At 52.6% G+C, this 21,981-nt stretch overlaps 1 protein-coding gene and 1 pseudogene across 1 annotated transcript; one reads left to right on the top strand and one right to left on the bottom strand.

The window, feature by feature from the left end:
• The first annotated feature begins 572 nt into the window (after positions 1-572).
• Positions 573-1,659, top strand: LOC141371861 (large ribosomal subunit protein bL9m pseudogene; annotated as a pseudogene).
• Positions 1,660-3,333: 1,674 nt separating this feature from the next.
• SLC2A11 (solute carrier family 2 member 11) lies at positions 3,334-21,034 on the bottom strand. The gene is made up of 12 exons (XM_073889589.1): positions 20,831-21,034; positions 16,605-16,703; positions 14,166-14,326; positions 10,854-10,978; positions 10,162-10,291; positions 9,449-9,597; positions 6,061-6,248; positions 5,858-5,968; positions 5,176-5,277; positions 5,018-5,093; positions 4,639-4,766; positions 3,334-4,424 (listed from the first exon to the last, which is right to left on the bottom strand). The coding sequence occupies exons 1-12, from the start codon at positions 20,849-20,851 to the stop codon at positions 4,224-4,226; spliced, it is 1,491 nt and encodes a 496-aa protein (XP_073745690.1). The 5' UTR covers positions 20,852-21,034; the 3' UTR covers positions 3,334-4,223.
• Between the last annotated feature and the right edge of the window lie 947 nt (positions 21,035-21,981).

Here is a 21,981-nt window from a genome sequence, read left to right as displayed (position 1 = left end):
ACAGCAAAAACTCAGTGGTTGCCGAGGATCAGTGGGAAGGGAGGGATGACTAGGTAGAGCAGAGAGGATTTTTAGGGCAGTGAAAATACTCTGTATATACCACAATGGTAGTGCATGTCACTCTACATTTTCCAACCCAGAGAATGTACAACCTGGCCTTATGGGTGTTAGTGATGCGTCCATGTAGGTTCATGCATTGTAACACATGGACCACTCTCGTGGGGGGATGTTGATAATAAAGGAGGCCCTGCATGTGAGGGGGTAGGAGGTAGATGCGAAATCTCTGTATATTCCTCTCCATTTTGCTGTGAAATGAAAACTGCTCTGAGAAATATAAAATCTCTTAAAACATTTTTAAAATTTATTTATTTTAGAGGGTGGGGAGGGGCAGACAGAGAGGGAGAGGGAGAGGGAGAATCCCAAGCAGACTCCCTGGCTGGTTGCAGGCCTCGATCCCACGACCCTGAGATCATGACCTGAGCCGAGATCAGGAGTGGGTCACACCCAGGCGCCCCCCAAAAGAAAATCTTACAAAAAAAATAGTGGACAGGCTCTCCCCCTGCTCTGTGAACATGGTGGCAGCCTCGGGGACAGCCCTGCTGGGAGGAGCAGTCGGGGGCTGTTGTGACAGCCACTGGCAGGGGCCCCCCCCACCCAGAGTGTGACTCCAGCCTCTGTCAATCAGGGTGCTGGCATCGGGGAGCACTGGTGGCCGGCCAGGGCCAGAAGCTGTGCTGGTAGAGGACACCAAACACGGGCCTGAAGGCAGCCTGGAGCTCCTCCTCACACAGTCACTGGAAGGACTTGGAGTCTGGGGTGACCTGGTCTCGGGGAAGAAATCTTTGGGCCAGAATCCACTGCTGCCTCAAGGTCTGGCTGTATAGGCATCCCCTGCAACCGAGAAACCGGGTGAGGAGGAGACACTGACGAGACAAGAAGGAAACTTAAGATCCAGAGCAGGGCCGGTGAGCTGACAGGGAATTTCTGAGAAGCTGTCACCTGGAGGTGGGGATGAAGAACAATGTCAAATGGAAACTCAACCCGCCACTTCTTCAAAAATCCTGGCATTGTGGTCAGCCCATGTGCATTAAAGTTACCAGAAGAGGGGCGCCTGGCTGGCTCAGTCGGTGGAGTGTGCAACTCTGGATCTCGGGGTTGTGAGTTCAAGCCCCACGCTGGGTGTAGAGATTACTTAAAAATAAAATCTTTTTTTTAATCTCTTTTTTTAAAAAGACTTTATTTATTTATTTACTTACTTACTTATTTGTCAAGAGAGAGCGAGCGCACAAGCAGGGGGAGCAGAAAAAGAGGGAGAAGCAGACTCCCCACCGAGCAGGGAGCCCAATGCGGGGCTCAATCCCAGGACCCTGGGATCAGGACCTGAACTGAAGGCAGAAGCTTAACCCACTGAGCCACTCAGGTGCCCCATCAGCTGTTTTTCTGTTCTTTTTCTGAAAGGGGGCCGGACAGCCCTAGTCACACCTGCTACCCCACTGGGGTTACCAAGACCACCCCTCCACTCACCAGTGCCCTGGCTTAGATAATCGCTTCTAGGGTTATAGTCAACCCACTGCAGGGCTGCTCATGGCCCCGACTTGTCCCCTTGGCAGGACAAAGTCAGGTGTGGCCCTCTGGCATCTCTCTCCCTCCCCAGCCTGACCAGACCACCGCCTGCCCCGCTACAGTGCTCTGCGTGTCTCAAGGATCCTTAAAGCAGGGGTGTCTGTGGGCACAGGGTCTGGAAGCCCCCACGGGAGCCATGGCAGGACACAGGCCACTCATGGCAGCTCTCACCCAGGAACACACACACATTTGCCCAAGGACTTCCAGAAAGCCCTCCGCAGACAGACCTGCAGAATGACCATTTCCAGGAAGGAGATCCTGCCTGGTTAATCTCCTTGTGTCAATGCTCGTATACACATGCAGCAGCCTAAATCCTCCTGGCAGGCCTCATTTTATAGATGAAGAGTCAGAAAACCAAAGCGTTTAGTGCCATACTTGGCATTTCCAGTTGGAAGTCCAAAGGTAGGTCTACCTGCTAAGTTGTGTGCATAAGTTTTGATAAATTTTAACTTCTTTTTTAAAAAACATTTATTTATTTATTTGAGGGGTGGAGGGGGAGAGAGTATCTCAAGCAGACTCCGAACTGGGCCTGGTGCCCCACGTGGGGCTCGATCCCATGACTCCGAGATCACAACTTGAGCCGCAACCAAGAGTCAGATGCTTAACTGACGGAGCCACCCAGGCGCCCCAAATTTTAACTTCTTTAAAAAAAATAGTGGACCAAAGATTTGAACAGATTCTTCACAAAAGACACCGGAATGGCCATGTTGAGCACATGAAAAGATACTCAACTTTATTATGATGAGCATTATGATGATTAGTCATCAGGGAAATGCCACCGTTAAATCACAATGAGACACCATTGTAGAGCCTGCTGCATGGCTAAATTAAAAAGATGGACAATACTAAGTGCTGATGAAGATCTACAGCATCCACAACTCTCATACATTGCTAGTGGGCATTTAAAACAGTATAATCAGGGACGCCTGGGTGGCTCAGTCGGTTGGGCATCTGCCTTCAGCTCCAGTCATGGTCCTGGAGTCCTGGGATCAGGTTCCCTGCTCAGCAGGGAGTCTGCTTCTCCCTGTGACCCTCCCCCTTCTCATGCTCTCTCTCTCTCACTCTCTCTCTCTTTCTCAAATAAATAAATAAAATCTTTTAAAAAAATAAAACAGTATAATCATTTTGGAAAAGTTTCCTCTATAGTTTTGTTTGTTTTCCTTCTATAGCTAAACATACATTCACTATTTTTAAAAGCTTTAATTCATTCATTTTTTGGTGGGCAGCAAAGCAAGGTTTATTGAGCGATAGTAAAGTTTATTAACCAATAGAGTACAAAGCTCCCAAGGAGGGAGGGGACCAGTGAGGGTTGCCCTTAAAGCTTTTATTTATTTATTTATTTATTTATTTATTTATTTATTTTTTAAAGCTTGAATTTTTTAAGTAATCTCTAGTCCCAACGTGGGGCTTAAACTCATGACCCAGAGATCAAGACTCACACACTCTACCGACTGAGCCAGCTAGGCACACCTAAACATACTAAACATATTAAACTCAGCAATTCATTTACCCAAAAGAAATGAAAACATTTGTCTACACAACAACTTGTGCAGGAATGTTTATCGAAGTTTTATTCATGATGGCCGAGATTCAGAAACAGCCCAAAATGTCCATCAACAGGTAAATGGTAAACAAGTTATGATACATCCATACAGTGGAATACTGCTCAGCAACACAAAGGAATAATACTAATACATGTGACAACATGCATGAAGCTCAAAAACTTTATCTGGAGCAAAGCCAGACACAAATGCATACATATAATACGGAATTATATCAAACTCTAAGAGAAAAAGCAAATGTGACCTATCGTGGCAGATGGCAGGTCAGTGGGTGCCTGGGGCAGCAGGTGGGGGGCCTACCGATTACAGAGGGGCATGAGGGACCTTTTGGGATGATGCGAATGTTCTACTTTGATTGTGGCGGTGGTTTCATGGCCATATACATCTGCCAAAATTCATCAAATGTATACTTTTTTTTGTAAGAGGTGGGGGTTGGGGAGGGGCAGAGGGAGAGAGAGAATCCCAAGCAGGCTCCATGCCCAGTGTGGAGCCTGATGTGGGGCTCAATCTCACAAGCCTGACATCATGACCTGAGCTGAAGTCAAGAGTCGGACGCTTAACTGGCTGAACCACCCAGGCACCCCAAGATTTTATTTTTAAGTAATCTCTATACCCAACGTGGGTCTCAAACTTATAACCCCGAGATCAAGAGTCGCGTGCTCTACCAATGGAGCAAGCCAGGCACCCCCAGAAAATTTTTTTCTGGCCACCCTCCTCAAAGTAGGTCAAGCTCCCTAGTATGCCCACACTTCAAATCTGTATTTTTCTCTCACTGCATTTCCCTGAGTTTGTGATTGTTTTTATTGGTTTCCTGTTAACTGCCTCTAGACAGGGAGCCACCAGCAGGTCCTGATCCCCCTCTCTGGCTCACCACGGATTGCTAAGCACCGGGCACCAAGCCTGCATGCAGTAGGTGCTTAATAAGCACTCATTAAACAAATGGATGCAGGAACTAGGGAATGCAGCGGGCCAAGACCTTCGGCAGGAAGCAAAGGAGACAGCAACAGCTGGATCTGGGCCCCCACCATACCTACAGAGTTACAGCTCTGTGGACAGGACGACTTCTGGGCCCGTCCACTCAGGGCCCTGGCTCTGCCGGGAGAAGTTGAGTCTGTGCAATTCCTCAGAGATCTCCAGGAAGGTCTTGCCTTTGGTCTCAGGGAGGAAGAAGCCAGTATAGATGGTCCCACAGACACAAACACCGAGGAAAGGCATATAGAGAAAGTGGGACAATCCCTCCTATGGGTGAAAAGAGACCCAGAGACCTGGTGTGGCCGTGTTCAGCCACCAGACAGAAGGCCTCATGACAGGTGGTGATGAGGGATTTGTCCATCTTGGTTCAGATGAGTCCCAACCACTCCAGCCTCAGGCTCCCTGGATGGAGACCTCCCGCTGACAGAGGTAAAACCTAAGGCCAGGGCCTCAATGCTGGGGGAAGGCGGGGCAGGCCTACCTTGAGGAAGGGAAACCCCAGCCCGACCAGGAAGAGCAAGGTCCACATAAGCGCCCCGCCGACCATATAGGCAGCAGGCCGGGCCTTCTGGTCAAAGAGCTCCGTGGCCAGAATCCCTGTCACTCCGGCTAGAAGGAGGAGCGGGGACAGGGTGCTGCCAGCCGGGGCTCCCTGCCCAGGCTTCCCCCCACCTTGTCCCTGACATGGGAGTGGCGACCCCTCGGCCTCCTCCAGCCACTCTCTCCCAGAAGCCTCAGTACAGGTAGGTTGGGGGGAGGGACGTGGGGGTGACACTGCATTCACATCCACCCATCATGCACGCAGACATTCGAGTTCCTTCCGAAAAGCCCGAAGCCCAGGGTTCCTGGGGCCCACTCACCAGGGCCAATGCCAAAGCTGAGGATGAAGGCAAAGATGCAGGACATGGCCAGGTAGGGCATCCAGGTGAAGAAGCTCTGTAGAAAAGGGGCAGAGGGCGTGGAGTGAGGTGGAGATCAGGCTGCCCCAAGCTGCAACCCTCACGTCCAGCCCAGCTACCTGCAGGCACAGGGCCGCTGTGAAGATACTTCCCCAGCAGGTCATCAGGCTGTACCCTCCTATCAGCAGCAAACGGCGGCCCACCCTCTCGATCAGCACACACTGCAAAGGAAAGGAGCCCTGGTCACTGACCCCGCACTGGAAGCGTGCTTCCCTTGGTTTAAAGGCGAGCAGTGGGAAGCTGGTGGTGTGGGGAGGGGGGACAGTCAGGAGCAGTTGATTGCTTCAGGAGATTAAGACACTATTAAGTTTTTAAAAGACTTATTTATTTATTTATTTGAGAGCGAGAGAGCACGAGCAGCGGGGAGGGGCAGAGGGAGAGAAAAGCAGTTTCCCGCTGAGCAGGGAGCCCAAAAGGGGGCTCACAGTCCCAGGACCCTGAAATCACCACGATGGGAAGGCTGAAGCTCAACCGACTGAGCCACCCAGGTGCCCCTATTAATTTTTTAATTATTAATTTGGTCACTCCATTCAGTTTCCTCATCTCAAAATGGTGTGTTAAGGGCACGGTCAACAGTTGGTGCTCAATAAATGCTAGCTAAGTCGCCCCACTTGAGCATAGTGAGCTGGAGTGGAAAAGGGCTCAAGGCAGAGGGCTTAAGTCCTCCGAGAGTCAGGGCCCCCCACCCCCACCCCCCCGCAGGGCTGATAGAGGGTCAGCCTGAGCCCACGACAAACTCACACTGAGGCAGGCCGCGAGCAGCTCGCAGCTCCCAGTCCCCAAGACGGCGTACTGGACCTTCCCCTCGGGAATCCCGGCCTCCCGGAACACGGAGGAGGCGTATGCGTACACCTGGAGACCGAGGGCAGAGGGGCGCGGGCTGCCAGTGGCCTGCGGTCCGCAGCCTCCTGGCCCGGGGCGGGGGACGTGGCGGCGGGCCTCACCGAGTCGTTCCCGCAGAGCTCCAAGGCACTGGCCAGCACCACGAGGCTCGTCACCTGCCTCCGCAGGCCGCGATCCTGGAACAGCTCCCACGGGCGCCGCGCGCGCTGGCCCTCGCAGGCGGCGCGCTCCTCCTCCAGCTCCTCCAACTCCCCCGCCACGTCCGCGCTGCCCCGCAGCCGCTGCAGGGCTGGGGTTGGGGGGAGAGGGCGCTGAGCCCCACTTCCCCCAGACCCTCTTTGGTCCCCCACAGTGAGCTCCCACCCTCAACTCTGTTCTCTCTCTCTCTCTCTCTCTCTCTGGGGCCCCCTGATCAGATGGGGATGAGCTTCCCCCGTCCCTGTCATTTCAGGGCATCACGGACCAATAAAGGCTTTAGGAGCTCGGGGTTCTGCGGATACATCAGACCGGACACGATTGCGGCAGATTGCCATTATCCAACGTCCCCAATTCTCCACCCGTCCCTGTAACCAGGCCCTCTGCTAGGTGATTTTTGCAGCGGCCCCCACCAAAGGGGTATCCCGCCCCATGGCATTGGGCTGTGCCATGTGACTCTCTCTGGCCAATGGAATGAGGTTGTGGGGAGGGTATGCAAATTCCAGCCCAAGCCTCAAGAGACCTTGCTCATTTCTTCTTGCTTTTCTCCCATCATCATAAAAAGGTGTGGTGGGGCTAGCCCACTGGTCCCAGAAAGAGCAGAAAGGTCCCAGAAAGGCCCAGCTGGGACCCTCCTAGATTAGCCAATGCCCAGCAGACCTGCATGAGCGACCAAGACCAGCAGAGCCACCAGCCAGGCGCAGCCTACATCAGCCAGCCCCAGGGAACTCACAGAGGCTTGAACTAAGTGATTGCTTCTTTGGTCTGCCACTGAGACCAGCAACAGAAAACTGATGTCAACAGATCAGGCAGCAACAGAAAACTGATGACTTAATTAATGGGTACCAGGAGGGGTGCTATCATACTAGGACCTGTAATCTATGGTACTGACTCCAATACCAGGCAGAGATGGTGAGGAGCCTAGAAAAATGAATGCCTGGGTATGCCAAGCAGTATTGAGGAAGAAAGAAAACAGACCTCATGAACTCCTGGACTCGAGGGAAGAGATCCCTATGTGGTGAAAGCATGAACTGGTTGCTTTTAGCTCAGTATTCCAAGCTTACTATAAGTAAAACATGAGGGGCGCCTGGGTGGCTCAGCTGGTTAAGCATCTGCCTTTGGCTCAGGACATGATCCTAGGGTCCTGGGATCAAGCCCCGCATCAGGTTCCCTGCTCAGCAGGAAGCCTGCTTTTCCCTCTGCCTTTGCCTGCAGCTCCCCCTGCTTGTGCTCTCCCTGTGTCTGTCAAATAAATAAATAAAATCTTAAAAAAAAAAAAGAAAGAAAGAAAGAAAAAGAAAAACATGAGCTCAAAAAGACCTTCAGAGGGAACAAGATTTAATTAAATTTAACTTATCCCGAACTCACTAGGTTGGTTTAATAAAAAATGAAAACAAACAAACAAACAAACAAAAACCTGTTTCCCATCTCTAGCCCCTCCAGTTAGCAAAAAGAGTTCCACGTTAAGTTCCGGCCTGAAAGCAAAGATCAAATCCAGAGCCCTGCCGCTGAGCCATGGACTCAGGGTAACAATCAAATTAAGGGTGTGGCTTAATGCCAGTGCCTCATAGACTCTCGTGGCTGGAAAAGGAGCATTTGGGGGGCCTAAGGGTGTTGGTCCCCAGCAGCCTGATATGCCCCAAATTCCAGTCATTCGGTCTCAAGAGGGAAGCAGGTCTCAAAAAGACTTATGGGTGTGGCTTTTGGGCACATCAATCAAATACATAGAAAAATCACATCGTTTTTGAGAAAATTACATTGACAAAAACTCCACCAGCCCGGGGGAAAAGGGACCAAGACAATTTGAAATATAAAGACTTGTGTGCCCCAACTTTCTATGAGCACATTTGCAATGCCCTCTTCAGAAGGTGTTAAGGAAGGCTAGCTCAGAGGGCAGAAGCCAGAACCTGGGGACAGACACCACAGCCCGGGAGCCCCTCCCAGGGAGCAGAGCCAGAACTTGATCATGGAACATTCCCTACCAGCAAGGCAGGGAGGTCTGGCACCATCTTCCCAGGAGCACCTGAGCATTAAGGACTGGTGATGGCTTTCTGCTCCCTTTGAATTGAGGCTGAGTTCTGGTTACACCGTCCCACTTTCACCATTTTGTGTTGAGTTCAGAGGGGCAGAAGACTTGTGTTTTTAGCTCGTAGGTCTCTGGATCAAGAGAAGGCACATATAGAGTTGATGTGATCTTAAGATCTGGGGCTGCAAGACGGATGCCATGATCGGATGAGACTGTGGGGCCCCACATGACACTGAGCATGTTTTGCACAGGGGAGGGATGTCAGTAATAGCTGTGGCCACAATGGCAAGCTGAGGGGGTGCATGAGTGGGCCCTGGTCTTCACCTTTCTCTAAATCCATGCCCTTTGCCATGTGGAGAGGATAGGCCATTGATTTTCCCATCCCTTGACTTTGGGTTCAGTGACATGGCTGATGGCATGTTCATGGGCACGGGGAACACAGATTTGCAAAATGCTTGTGCAACTGGATCTGCTTTCTTGGGCCTCTGCCATCACCTTAATAAGAACATCCCCGGGCTAGCCCATTGGTACCAAGAGTGAGAGGAGAGGCGTGTGCAGCAGAACTGAACAGCTCGGGCCCAGACCAGCCTGGACTGGCCCACCGGCTGATTCCCAGAAACCATGAGCCACCCAGCCGAGATCAGCAGTCATGCAGCCAGCCCAGCAAGCAAATGAGTAGAAGACGCAGTAATGGATTGTGTTAAGCCAGAGATTTTGGTATTGTTCTTGGGCATCATTATGGCCATAGCGAATGAGTCAGCCCATCAGCACCCAGGTGACACGGTGTTTCATCCTGCATATGTGGTAGAGGGTTCTTTATTGGCACCATCTTGCAGTTCCTAGATGCCAGGGGCAAGGTCTGCCCTGTCCCGCTGGCTTGGCACTTAGGATAGCCCCTTGGTAAAGAGTTTTTGGGTTGTTTTTTTTTTTAAGATTTTATTTATTTGAGAGAGAGAAAGAGCGAAGCGAGCCTGAGCCGGGGGGAGGGGCAGACGGAGAGGGAGAAGCAGACTCCCCGCTGAGTGCAGAGCCGGACTCGGACTTGATCCCAGGACCCTCAGATCATGACCTGACTGAAAGTCAGATACTTAACCAACTGAGCCACCCAGGCGCCCCAATAAAGAGTTTTGAAGAGATGGATGGATGGCACAAAAGTGAGGGACAGCTTTTCCCTGATAAATGAAATCCAAGAAATGGGGATTCACATGCTCCAGATAGATGTGCCCCTGGGTCAACGGTGGTCTGGGGACCCAAGGTCAGGGACTCACCCACCAGGCAGGCCTCGGTGTCTCCACGGTCAATGAGGAGGTAGCGTGGGCTCTCAGGAAGCAGAGGGAGGGAGGCAAGCTGGAGCACCCCAGGCACCAGGCAGCTGGCCAGCAGCAGGGGCCAGGCCCCTGGGTTACCCAGGAGCTCCCTGGGGAGACAGAGGAGAGGCCAGACCAGGTGCTTCCTTGCCAGGGCCCTGCCCACTCGCCCCCTAATCCCCTGACCTCCCCACCCCCCACCCCCGGTCCCCTGCCTGCCTGCCTTCCTGAGGGCAGAGGACCTGTATTGCTCTCTGCTTCTTTCTAACCAGTTCTGGGTCTGGACACCAACATCCCTCCCATCCCATGGCCACGGCCCCACCTCATCCGTAGCAACTCCTCTTCCCAGGGTGCCAGGCTCTGCCCTCCCCTCTCTTTTCTGGGATGACCAGGACATGCTCCCCTTTAAAAGCCCAAACCTTCACCCTCTCTCTTTTTAAGGCCTGTTCTTTGCTCCCTGATCTAGAGAGGAGGGAAAATGCTGATTCACACTGACAGGTAGTTGGCTAATACCCATTTTGTGTATTGGCCAGATGGGTGTAGACAGGATTTCAATACAAAGATTTCTTAATTCAAAGAAGCAATGCCTTAATACACTTAATGAGAAATTTAGGCAAAGGGCTTTTTCTGGCCCCCCTCAAACCATTCAGGGCACATGGAGACAGGGTGTTTACCTGAGTCCGACCACCTGACCTATCACGATCCCCAGGGCAGCGAAGATGGCTGGGGTCATGGCCACGGCTCCTCGGAGCTCCCTGGGGGCACTTTCCCCCAGGTACATGGGCTGGACATTCATGCTCAAGCCTAGATGTGTGCACAGCCACTAAGTTTCAGAGTACTTTCTTTCCCAGGAATAGATAACTAATATAGACAGAGACACCTGGCTGTATAAACAGTAGCAAGTCAAAAGGGGATTTGCTGATGGGTGTCCCTAAAAGCCCAGGTAGATGGGCTTCCTCACATGCCAAGCCCCAGAAACTGAGGGCCCCGAACAGGCTACTCTGCCTCTATAGGGAAGATCTGAGAGCTCATCCTTGATGCCTTTGTACCTTGGCTGCCAGGAAGCTCCTGGCTTAGAGTGTGGCTCAAATACAGGATCTCTGTTAGCACAGGCTTGGGGATGCTTGTATTCACAGCCCTGTACAACTTTTTCATGTTTCTATATCCACTTGAAGTGTCTAATTATATGAGCCTTTTGAGATAAACCATAATCATTTTGCTAAAGAAGAGGTGGGCATGAATGAAAAACGTGAAGAAAGAAAATGCATGAATGGATGAAAGAAGTAAAGAGAACAAATGAATGAATAAACGGAATACATGAATGAGTGGGTATAGAGAGGCAGGATGAGCTGCCCTCCCTCCATACCTGCACTGACTCCCATGAGCAGCCTGCCCAGCACGATCATCTCAAAGGAGCCTGCTCTGCGGCTGAAGCCAAACAGGGTCGCTGCGGCCACCACGAAGATGTTATTCACCAGGAGGGACTTCTTCCTGGGGGAAAGTGGAACGCAGGCAAGAGAGGCTCAGATTCAGTCTGGGAGGGGGGACTCTCCCTGGGGACCCCCTCTTTGCAGCTCCAGCCAGCCCGATCAGACCTGTGTGTGCGCATGTGTGAGCTTTGTCAAGGAGTCTAAGCTACTCTCCTTTTGGCCCGCATCATAGCTTGAGAAGACAACATTTGTATTTTATGCTTCATCTCTTCAGATGAAGCATTTCTTTCTTCCCACTCCTTTGTAAGATGAGCGGCCTACTATCTGATTTCTCAGACTCAATAAAACTTTTAGAGTAAGGGAAGAGATGCATTGAAAGCCAAGTACAGTCCCTGCACATTTTCTTCCATGTATTATAGAGTCACTTCTCAGAACTTTCAGGATGGCTGGGTGGCCCATGCCTAGTTCAGCAGGACAGACTGCAGCCCAGGGAGTGGCCACTAGAAATGTCAGCTGCTCCACCATGATGAAGCCTCAGGTCTGGGGTTCCTGATATTGAACACAGAAGTGCTGTCATACAGGGTGCTCGGGAGAGCTCACTGTACAGACAGGGAAACTGGATCCTAGAGGAGGCCAGTATTCTGCCCAAAGTCAGTGGCACACTGGCAAGAGAATCCAGACTAAAGCATAGATCTCCTGTGTCTAGAGAATGGAGAATGGCATAGATTATAGCAAACTTGGTCCAGTGGTAACTCCAATTGAAAACCACATATGGTTTCCTTGTTGCTGTAAGTTAATAAAGTACTTCAGTTGTGGGGTATTTATTTGGTAAATGCATTTTGCTCCATTTCCGTACACAGACAATACCGAAAACGCTTAGCTTCCACCTAGCAGGGGCAGTAATACACCTTTACTGACCTGCCTGAGGATGGAGCAGCTTTCCAGCTCGGGGGCACAGTCCCTTCCACAGGGCACCCTGCTGGCCCACTTCTCTGATAACTTTATACTGAAAGGACAGGGAGAATGAGCACCAGAAGAGTCCACTAGAGGTCTTGTAAGGCACGAGCATGACAAAGAGTGGAAACTTCAAACGGAGGGGGCCGCCCCATCAGTGAAGTTCCCGATGCTCACCAGACTAATGCACATCAGCCTATTTCCTCCAAAGTGCATGAGAAATCACTGCCTCCCCCCGCCCCCAAGAAGGAAGGGCAAACCTCAGAGAGCTCCTTCCCATTTTGGAGAGAGCACGTACCACCCTGGGTGTCACGCTCTGGCACAGAAACCAGGTAACTTGAAAACCTGGCAGTTTTGAGTGGAGCTGAGCATGAAGAGTATTCTCCAGTGGGTCCCCCACTCAGTGCAAAGAGCTCTGCCACTCGCCCCTTTAGACCGAGGAGAGCCTATGGTGCTCCGAGTGGCTGTGGCAGCTATCTAAAAGGAGACTCACAATGCAAGACCTAGAGCTTTGGAGCAAAGCCACTTTCCTTCAGCGAATTACCATCCTCTTAATTAGAAATATTCTGGTCTTGTCAGTAGTCCCTACCCCAGCCCTGGTGGCCGTGTATCCATCATGCACTGCGTGCCATATGACACTCCTATGCTAAGATGGGGTGTGCCCAGTAGCACTTGATCACTATTTCAGTGATGCCCCATGTGGGCCCCAAAGGTTCTCATGAGCAAGTTACTCGTGTCAGCATGCCTTTGTGACCATACTGCCACCCTTCCCCCAAGGCACACCAGGGGTCAGAGCTAATTCCTTCTCTTTCGCAGGAAGAGCCTAAATTTGTTTGGGAATGTGCCCCTACCCCTTAAGGTTCAGGTATGAACTCGATCATCTAACCCAGACTTGGTGATCCCGTTCTCTATGCTAGTGACCCGGTGCTGGGCAATGAGACATGGCACCTTTTTGAAAAGTTGTTTTTCTCTCTTTCTGATATAAAGCATCAGCCAGGAAGAAGTCCCCCTTCTGCTTGATAATGTTGCCTCTGGGTGAGGCACTATGGTAGCTTTCCAGACAAGACAAGGCTCTAAGTGGTCTCCCTCAGGGAGAGGTGAATACATATGATGGTGTATATGATGAGATGGTTGAGGAATGTTAGGAGGGGCATGTATAGAGCTGAATACACGGGAGAAACGTGTCCACGTGTGCAGGGTGGCTGGCAAAGGGGTGGACCATGGTAGCCATTTGCTTTTTCTGCCCAGCACTGCTTCATGGTTGTAAATGTGTGACCCACGGTGGGTCAGTAACAATCTGTCTTCCTGGATTCTGAATCTGGAATGAAGACATTGGAGACAGAATGTAGTTGGAGCTAATGCACTCTAAAGGCATCCTCACTGGGAGGATGGCTCAAAGCTGTGGCTGTTGAGATCCTCAGCACCGCCCTGGATCCTGCCCTTCTGAAGACCTGGCTTCTGAGCATTTCCTTTCATTCTATGAACTGTTCCACCATCTTTCCAGTTATTACAATTTTTGAGCAGGGCAGTCCAAGCCTGTCTTTCTCTCTCTCTGTCTGTCTTTTTAAAAGTAGACTTTTAATTTTTAATTATTTTATTTTATTTTTTTAAAGATTTTATTTATTTATTTAACAGAGAGAGACACAGCGAGAGAGGGAACACAAGCAGGGGGAGTGTGAGAGGGAGAAGCAGGCTTCCCACCCAGCAGGGAGCCTGATGTGGGGCTCAATCCCAGGACCCTGGGATCATGACTTGAGCCTAAGGCAGACGATTAACAACTGAGCCACCCAGGCACCCCACCTTAAGTAGACTTTTTACAAAGTTTTATTTAAGTAGGCTCCCTGCCCAACATAGGGCTTGAACTCACAACCCTAAGATCAAGAGTCCCATGCTCCACTGACTGAGCCGGCCAGGAGTATGTATGTATGTATGTATTTAGTATGAGCCTGTCTCTCTTGTTTGCACCCCAAGAACTGCATCAGTTGGATACAGAGGGGGAAATGAGGCCTGAAGAGGACCTAGTTTGTGGTCCAATAGCACTTGCCCGCAGACATGGAACTAGAGACCAGGCAGGAGTCCTCTCTCCCGCAGAGCACAAGGCTCCTCCCTCTACCAAATCAGCTTAGACATGTGACTCTTGTGATGAAACTGCTGGTATGGTAGGAGGCGGCGGGGGCGGGGGGGCAGGCCTGGGCCTGGGCTTACAGGGACTCTCCTTCTCCCACATTCCTCAGCCTACAGACTGGGGCACCTCTTATCAAGGGGCATCTGGGACACACACAGAAATCACTTACCTTCCCAGCATGACGGCCAGGGGCCCGGCCAGCAGTGCTCCAAAGAGGCCCCCCAGGGGGTACAGAGACACAATGAGGGACCACACCAACAGAACTAGGTGATCGGGTAGTGGCTGGCCGGTGCGCACCCACCATGTTTCATTGATGAATTCCTGAATGTGCTGTGGACAGAGATGCCAGTCAGCCTCCCAGCGACAGGCCAAACAGGCTAAGACTTCTCCCCCACAGGGCTCTGCCTCTACAGAGCAGGCGCCAGGGCTCCCGAGCAAGACTCTGGTGGGGCAGGAACAGAGTCACCAGAGCTCCTCCTCTTTGAGGGCACCGGACAGATCTCCTTCACCTACAATGTCTCCTGGAGCCTAGTGCTGGCCAGTCTCTGTTTGCCCTTCATTTATTTATTTATTTATTTTAAAGATTTTATTTATTTATTTGACAGAGAGAGAGACACAGCGAGAGAGGGAACACAAGCAGGGGGAGTGGGAGAGGGAGAAGCAGGCTTCCCGCCGAGCAGGGAGCCCGACGTGGGGCTCGATCCCAGGACCCTGGGATCATGACCTGAGCCGAAGGCAGACACCCAACGACTGAGCCACCCAGGCGCCCCTCTGTTTGCCCTTCAGAGCCCATGATCACCCCCCACCCCCGGGCCCCCACTTTTGGCCTAAGAATTCACCCGTATGGCTCACATCAGTGGGCCCCCTGCTGACTGGCTTTCTGTGGGACTTAGCCAATGGTGAGCACCAGCAGGACATGAGAGAGAGGCGGGAGGGGTGTTTGTTTCCGGGTCACTTCAGGCTGGGGGGTCACCTCAGGCCAGCTATGACACTCAACCAAACGTCCCGGCTCCTCTCAAGGGGTCCTACGCCACACGGCTCTTTCCTTCCAGGTTCAGTAACCGCTCCTTCCACGTGTCCCTTTGGGGGTAGGGGCAGTGGTAAGGACTCTGGCGTTGCTGAGCTCTCCCTGGTCTTGTGTGCTCTCTCTGTCACACTCAATCTGTAAATTGTCCCTGGTGGCACCTAAACCTACCTGACTTCTCTGGACTGTGCCACCTGTTTCCCCGGGACCCCAACTCTGACGACCCTCAGAAGTGTTCTGTTAGATACACATCACTCTGTTCACTGTTGAAACTGGGGATTAGGCCCAGAGAGGTGAAAGGACTTGCTCACGGCCTCAGCCACAGGTCAGGGCTGCAGGGGGTGGTCAGGGCACCCCAGGCCCCCACCCCCAGAGCTGCAGCTCTAGGTAAGTAAACAGAGGCCACAGGGTTAGGAATGACTGCACTCGGGGAAGACCTGGACACACTTCAGCGTCTGACTGGGCTCAGGCCTCCCAACAGGATGTGAGGGAGGACGCGAGGAGGGCAGCGGGTTTAGGGGTTGGGACAGCTCTCCTCTGCTCAGGCCAGCTCAGGGTAATGACTGTCAGCCTGGTGCCTGCCTGGTCCCTCTAGGGGCAGGACCATCTAGGGGAGCTGGGACCAGGCCCAGCCTCTCCTGTCCCTGGCTGGAGATCCCTTTGAGGGATTAGAAGGAGTCTCTGAGGCCAAGAAAGTCCCTTGGGCCAGGTCAGCGCCAGGCGCTGGGGGCACAAGGATGACTCAGACACTGAGAGCAAACCAGCAGGAGGATGATATGGGCCCCACACAACCCATATGCAACCTGAGCGGGGACAGCCCGCTTGAAGGGCTGGGGAGGGAGGGGTGACTTCCAGCTGGGGTGGGGTGGGGCTGTCGAAGGAAAGCTTCAGGATGGTGACGGTGTTTGGATGGTCCTTGAGGGGCTTCTGCAGGGGCAGCAGAGAGAGCTTCCCAAGCAAAAGAGGCTTAGAGAGAGGGCTGTGTGCATTTGGGGAACTGCATTTAACTTGCTTTGCTAGTGGGGTTCAGGGAATGAAGGTAGGAGAAAGGTGGACAGGTTCTGATCTAAGGAGGCCTTGAACTTCAGGTGGATGAGTCTGTTCTTATCCCTATAGGTACTGGGGAGCCACAGAATGTTTTTGGACAGGGGAGTGGCTTGGTCAAACTTGCGAGGCTGAAGGAAGGGAGTCCAGTAAGGAGGCTAAGCCAGGGATCCAGGTAGGAGAGATGGGTCCTGAACTGGAGTCACGGCAGAGACATGGGGAGAAATGACTAGCTAGAGGTAGTTAGGAAGGGCTCGGTGTTTGGAGGCCGGGGGGCAGAGTCAAGGCTGGCCCCCCACCGGGCAAGCAGTAGAGTTATCCGCTGACATCAGGGACCCGGGAGGACATGCAGGTTCAAGGGAGGATGTAGAGCTGGGTTTGAGCCTGGACCTGCAGGACCTGTGGGTCATCCAGTGAAGGTGGATGCATGGGGCAAAAGCACCACCAAGTGGATGCTGGCCTGAAGCCCCACAGCGGGCAGCCGTTAGCCCTCACCCCGCACCCACTGGGATGGTGAAGGTGGGCACAGAAAATACATACCAAAGTTGGGGCATTGATGATGGAGAGGTTGTAGCCAAATTGAAAAGTCCCGCCAATGCCAGCCGCGCAGATGGTCAGGAGCAGGACCCTGCCCTGAATCTGAGGAGAGAGGGGAGGACACAGAGTGGCCTTTAACAGCCTCCGCCTCGCTCCCAGGGCTGGAACCTAGCAATCACAGCCCTGCAATCTATTTGAACCAGGCAGTGAAGTTTCCACTGTGCAGCTGAGGCACAGAGGAGAGGGGTTACCTAGGTCACATGGCCGGCAGGTAGCAGAGGAACCCCAGGACCCCGCCACCCCCTCCCGCCTCTCCCCCATCAGCATTTTCCCGAAATAGACAACAGTTCTCCGGCCCTCCGTGCCAGGCTGGGCCTGCTGTGGTTCTGGAGCACAATGCTCTGAGCTGGGGCCCCAGGAGAGTGAAACTCTGCCACTAGAGTCCCCCCCAGTCCCAGTGGCTTGCCCCAGCAAAACATTCTCCAACAGAGCGGCTGTGCCTCCTTCTCCCACCTGCCAGCCTGTTCTGCAGTAAGGCTAACAGAAGGGGCTGCATGGACCTGTATGTGTGGGGACTTGTGGGGCATATGAAGCAGCAGAATGGCTGCAGCTGGTGGCCGTGCTTGGGTCCCAATGCAACCTCTGCTCCTACTCACTTGTCCTCTCTCAGTCACTTCTTTGCTGGACCTGGAGATGATCACGCCTACCTCCAGGGGAGTGGGGTGGGGGGAGGCAACCAAGGGACACGTGTGCCACACACACTTGGTACAACAGAGAACAGTTTTCATCCCCATTAGAGATGGAGAGAGAACTCTCCAGAGTACCCAGCCATGAGAGCTCAGCACTCTGAGGTTCCATCCCTTTAGGTCAGTATATTTTTTAGGGATTCTCAATTTTTTAAATAAAGATTTTATTTATTTGTGTATGTGTATGAAAGAGAGAGCACAAGCAGGGGGAGCGGCAGGCAGAGGGAGAGGGAGAAGCAGGCTCCCACTGAGCAAGGAGCCCGATGCGGGGCTTGATCCCAGGACCCCGGGATCATGACCTGAGCCGAAGGCAGCTGCCTAACCGGCTGAGCCACCCAGGTGTCCCAGGATTCTCAATTGTATTAATATTTTTCCTTTTCTAGTTTTTAATGACAAAACAACATGCTTGTTCAAATGTTCGAAAATTCAGTATATGCTGAAAGTTCTCCACTGACCCGAAGGCATAGCATTGAACCTGTTCCTCTCAGATACTTTCCTAGGCATGCACAAAGTAGTCGACCATACAAAAATCAAATCGTTGATCTTTTCCTAGTAAATCACACCGCCTTTCTTGTTCTAGCAAATCATCCTGCAAATCTGAAGTCCTATAAGTCAAATTTATGACTTTTTAAGTACCTACATACAAGTTTCATGGCAGAAGGATGTTTGGCTAAAGATTTGCAGAGGAATTTCCAGAACCTGAGGACTATTTATTCATTTTATCAAACACCCAGTGTCTGTCCCAGATAGGAGCTGAGCTAGGGGGCAGAAACAGCTGGGCTAAAAACTGATGTGCATTCTCCATTTGGCGAGATACTGTACTGGCGGTGGGGAGGCTGAGGAAGAGGCTCTGGGGGGCAGGATCTTGCCAAAGATCTTGCCACAGGTCTACAGACAGGTCCAGCAGAGGACCTGCCCACAGATTCCATAAGGCCTAAGTAACTTCCTTCTGGAAGCCAGAAGAGGCAGCCAGGTGAGGACCCAGGACTCTGGTCTCACTGGAGTCACGTTAAAGCTCCAGGTGGGCTGCATGGAGGTGAGCGTTCCACTAAGATAGATCTGCAGGAAGCAGCAAGAGAGGGGTGCCTGGGTGGCCCAGTCGGTTCGGCTCAGGTCATCCCAGGGTCCTGGGATGGAGCCCCTGCTCAGCGGGGAGCCTGCTTCTCCCTCTCCCTCTGCCTGCCACTCCTGCTTGTGCTCTCTCTCCCCCTCTCTCTGTCGAATAAATAAACACAATCTTAAAAAAAAAAACAAAAGGGAAGCAGCAAGAGGTGACTGGCTCAGTTGGAAGAACATGTGACTCGATCTCAGGATCATGGGTTTGAGTCCCATGTTGAGTGTAGAGATTAGTAAATAAATAAATTAATTAATTTAAAAAAAAAAAGAGGAGAGACACAGAGCCTGATGACGATTAAGCCCATGGGGCAGGAGATGCTGGTGGGTCTCCAAGATAGCAGGAAATCTTTTTTAAAGACTGATTGATTGATTTGAGAGAGAGAGAGAGAGCCAGAGGGGCGGAAGGAGAGGGAGAGAGAATCTCAAGCAGAGTCCATGCTGAGTGTGAGCCCCACTCGGGATTCGATCTCAGGACTCTGAGATCAGAACTTGAGCAGAAACCAAGAGTTGGAAGCTTAACTGTACCACCCAGGCCACTCAGAAAATTATTTGATTCACTGAGATCATGCATGGAGATTGCCTAGTCCTGTGCCTGATCATGAAAAGCATTTACAATATTAGCTATGATGGTGATTTATCAATTCAGTGAACAAATATTTCTTGCCTCCCTACTGTGGACAATAAACCAACTGTTCTAGGTGCTACTGATATAACCAGTGGAACAGGAGACAAAATCCGTGACCTTACAGAGCTTTACTTCCAGCCGGGGAAGACGGGCAATAACAACATGAACAAGGAAAATACATAGTATGTCAGCTGGTGTGATGGAGACATAAAGCAGGGAAGGGTGTGAGGGAATGTTTGGAGAGGGCGGACAAGGGTACGCCCTGTGAAGGTGACATCTGCACAAGGACTTGAAGGACATGGGGGAATGTGCCATGCAGGTATTTGAAGGAAATCAGTGCGGGCTGGCAGAGGAGTGGGAGGACCAGGGGTATGGGGGAGGGGGAAGGGGCATCCCAAAGATGGGTGGTGAGTGGCGTGGACGTTCTCTTCTGGCTGCCCCCCATTTCTCTGTGAAGCAGGACATCAGGACAGGGCTCAGACGGAGCGTGGAGGAAATGAAGGTTGGGGAGTGAGGCGAGAGTGGGAAACGGACCGCAGTGCCCAAGGGCTGCTGCCTCTCCGGGCGTGTCCGACCGGCCAGAGGGCTCCAGAACAGCGCGGGCAGCGCGAGGGCTGCTCGCGTGGGATGCGGCCGGGCCACCGTTCCTGCAGACACTTGACCCCATGCAACCTTGCACTGGCCCCCAGGCCATCCCTGCGCGCGACCTCCTGCTTATGCTCCTCTGAGCCCAGCACCTAATTCCACTGGACAAACAAGCGCCAGCTATTTTTATACACTTTTATACACTCCGTTAAGCCTTCCAGAGTGGCTGCGCCCGTGCATTCCCGCCGGTCTGCAAGCCCTCGTCAGGAACGCCTGGGCCGGCTGTGTTTCGGAATTCAGACCTTTCCCGATCGCAGGAGGGCATCGAGCACGTACACATTTCTCGAGCATTCGCGGCGACACCGGGTTTGCGATACAGAACTGCGGCCGCCGTAACCGCGCGGAGCGGAGGGAGAGGCCGTCGTTAAGCCGGGGGAGATGCAGTCACTCCCGCAGCACCCCAGACGGGGGCGCGGCGGTGCATGCGCAGTGGGCGTGGTAGAAGCGCCTGCCATCTTAGAGGCAGAAGCGGATGCGCAAGCGCAGTGGGTGTTGAGGGCGGCCCGGTGGGTGGGAGGCTCGCGCAAAGCGTACCTCTGGGCCGAGCGCGCGCCCGAGACACAGGCGCAGGCGCACCGCGCGGTGAAGGGGTGTGCGGTGCTTCCAGCCGTCACCTGGGAACGAGGCCCGAAGGGCCGTTACTGTTCACCTCCAATCCCGCCCTTTCCGTAGCTTTGAGGCTGAAAACCAACACACTCCTCGGTCGGCGGAGCCTGGGGCCCATCTCCGCAAACCGGAAGGGAACTCTGGTCCGAAGTTACCACAGCCAACCCCTTGCAGTCGCCCCGGGAGGTCCCATTGAGCTCCAGATTCACCCGAAACCCGGTTCTGGCCTCTCGTCCCCTCTCCCCCTGCCGCCCCAGGTGTGACTCTCTGCCGGTCCCTGCCTCGCTCGCCCTCGGACCTCCGCCGCTGCCCCTCCCGGCCCCTCTTCCCCGCTTCCTTTACGCCCCCCTGCCCACCACCAGGGCGCGGGAGCCCCCAGTCCTGGGGAGGCCCCTGTCCCCACCGACGTCCCCAGCCTCCCCCAGGCCAGGTGTCCCCACCCTTGACCCAGTGGAGGGGCAGAATTAGGAGGGACCGGAGGGCAGACCCACCAGTCTCTGGAGCGCTCTCATCTGTCAGTCGCGGCAGAGCCGGTGATTTGGGTGCAGAGGAGAAGAACCGGTTTGGGGTTGAAGGCATGAGAGAGGTTGGCCCTTGGAGGTGAGGAACCACAGGGTCCACTGGGTCTGGTTAATCTTTTATTTCTCGGGGCTTCTCAGACCCTGCATGGAATCCAGGACGTGGGTAAAGGCCAAACCGAAACCAGACTTGCCAAAGATGCTCTCTGTGGTCATAGAAACGTATACCCGAAAATGGCCTTAGGAAGCCCTTTGAGCAAAGACGGTGCTAGGACATACACCAGAATGGAGACCGCAGTATCTCTCTTGCTCATGCCTGGTTTTTGTTTGAGTTTTGCTGCTCTGAACTTTTTTTTTTTAATACATTTTTAATTTTTTTAGAGAGGGAGAGATGGAGCGAGTTCGCGGGAGTGGGGAGGGGCAGAGGGAGAGAGAGAATCCCAAGCAGGCTTCCCGCTCAGCGCCCAGCCCAGCTGGGGGGCGCCATCGCAAGACCCTGAGATCGTGACCTGAGCCAAAATCAAGAGTCGGCTGTTTAACTAACTGAACCACCCAGGAGTCTCTGCTGCTCTGAACTTTTAAAAGATTTCCACTAGGACGCCTGGGTGGCTCAGTCGGTTGGGCCTCTGCCCTCGGCTCAGGGCATGATCTGAGAGTCCTGGGATCAAGCCCCGAGTCCAGCTCCCTGCTCAGCGTCTGAGAGTCGGCTTCTCCCTCTGCCTGTTCTGCCCGCTGCCCGCCCCCTCGCTTGTGCTCTCTCTGACAAATAAATAAAAATCTTTTAAAAATGTTTTTCTAAAAACACCATGTGTTTTTAAGGAAAAATACAATAAAATAGTAGCAGTTGCTAATTGCATGCGTTTTCTGCGCCTGAGATGATCATATGGGTTCTACTTTACTGTTTATGAGCTCAGTTACATCAACAGAGTTTCTAAGGGTAATTAATCCTAGAATTCTTGGGATAAACACAACTTGCTCATAGTGTTGTCATTGTTGCTATTAACACATTGTTGGGTTTGGTTGCTAATATTGAAATAGTTTTTTTTTTTTAAAGATTTTATTTGTTTGACAGAGAGACACAGCGAGAGAGGGAACACAAGCAGGGTGAGTGGGAGAGGGAGAAG

This window comes from Callorhinus ursinus, unplaced genomic scaffold, assembly GCF_003265705.2.
Source record: "Callorhinus ursinus isolate GAN/ISIS: 27379988/994484 unplaced genomic scaffold, GSC_fseal_2.0 scaffold110, whole genome shotgun sequence".
NCBI lineage: Eukaryota > Metazoa > Chordata > Mammalia > Carnivora > Otariidae > Callorhinus > Callorhinus ursinus.
This window is presented reverse-complemented; position numbering and strand designations above follow the sequence as displayed.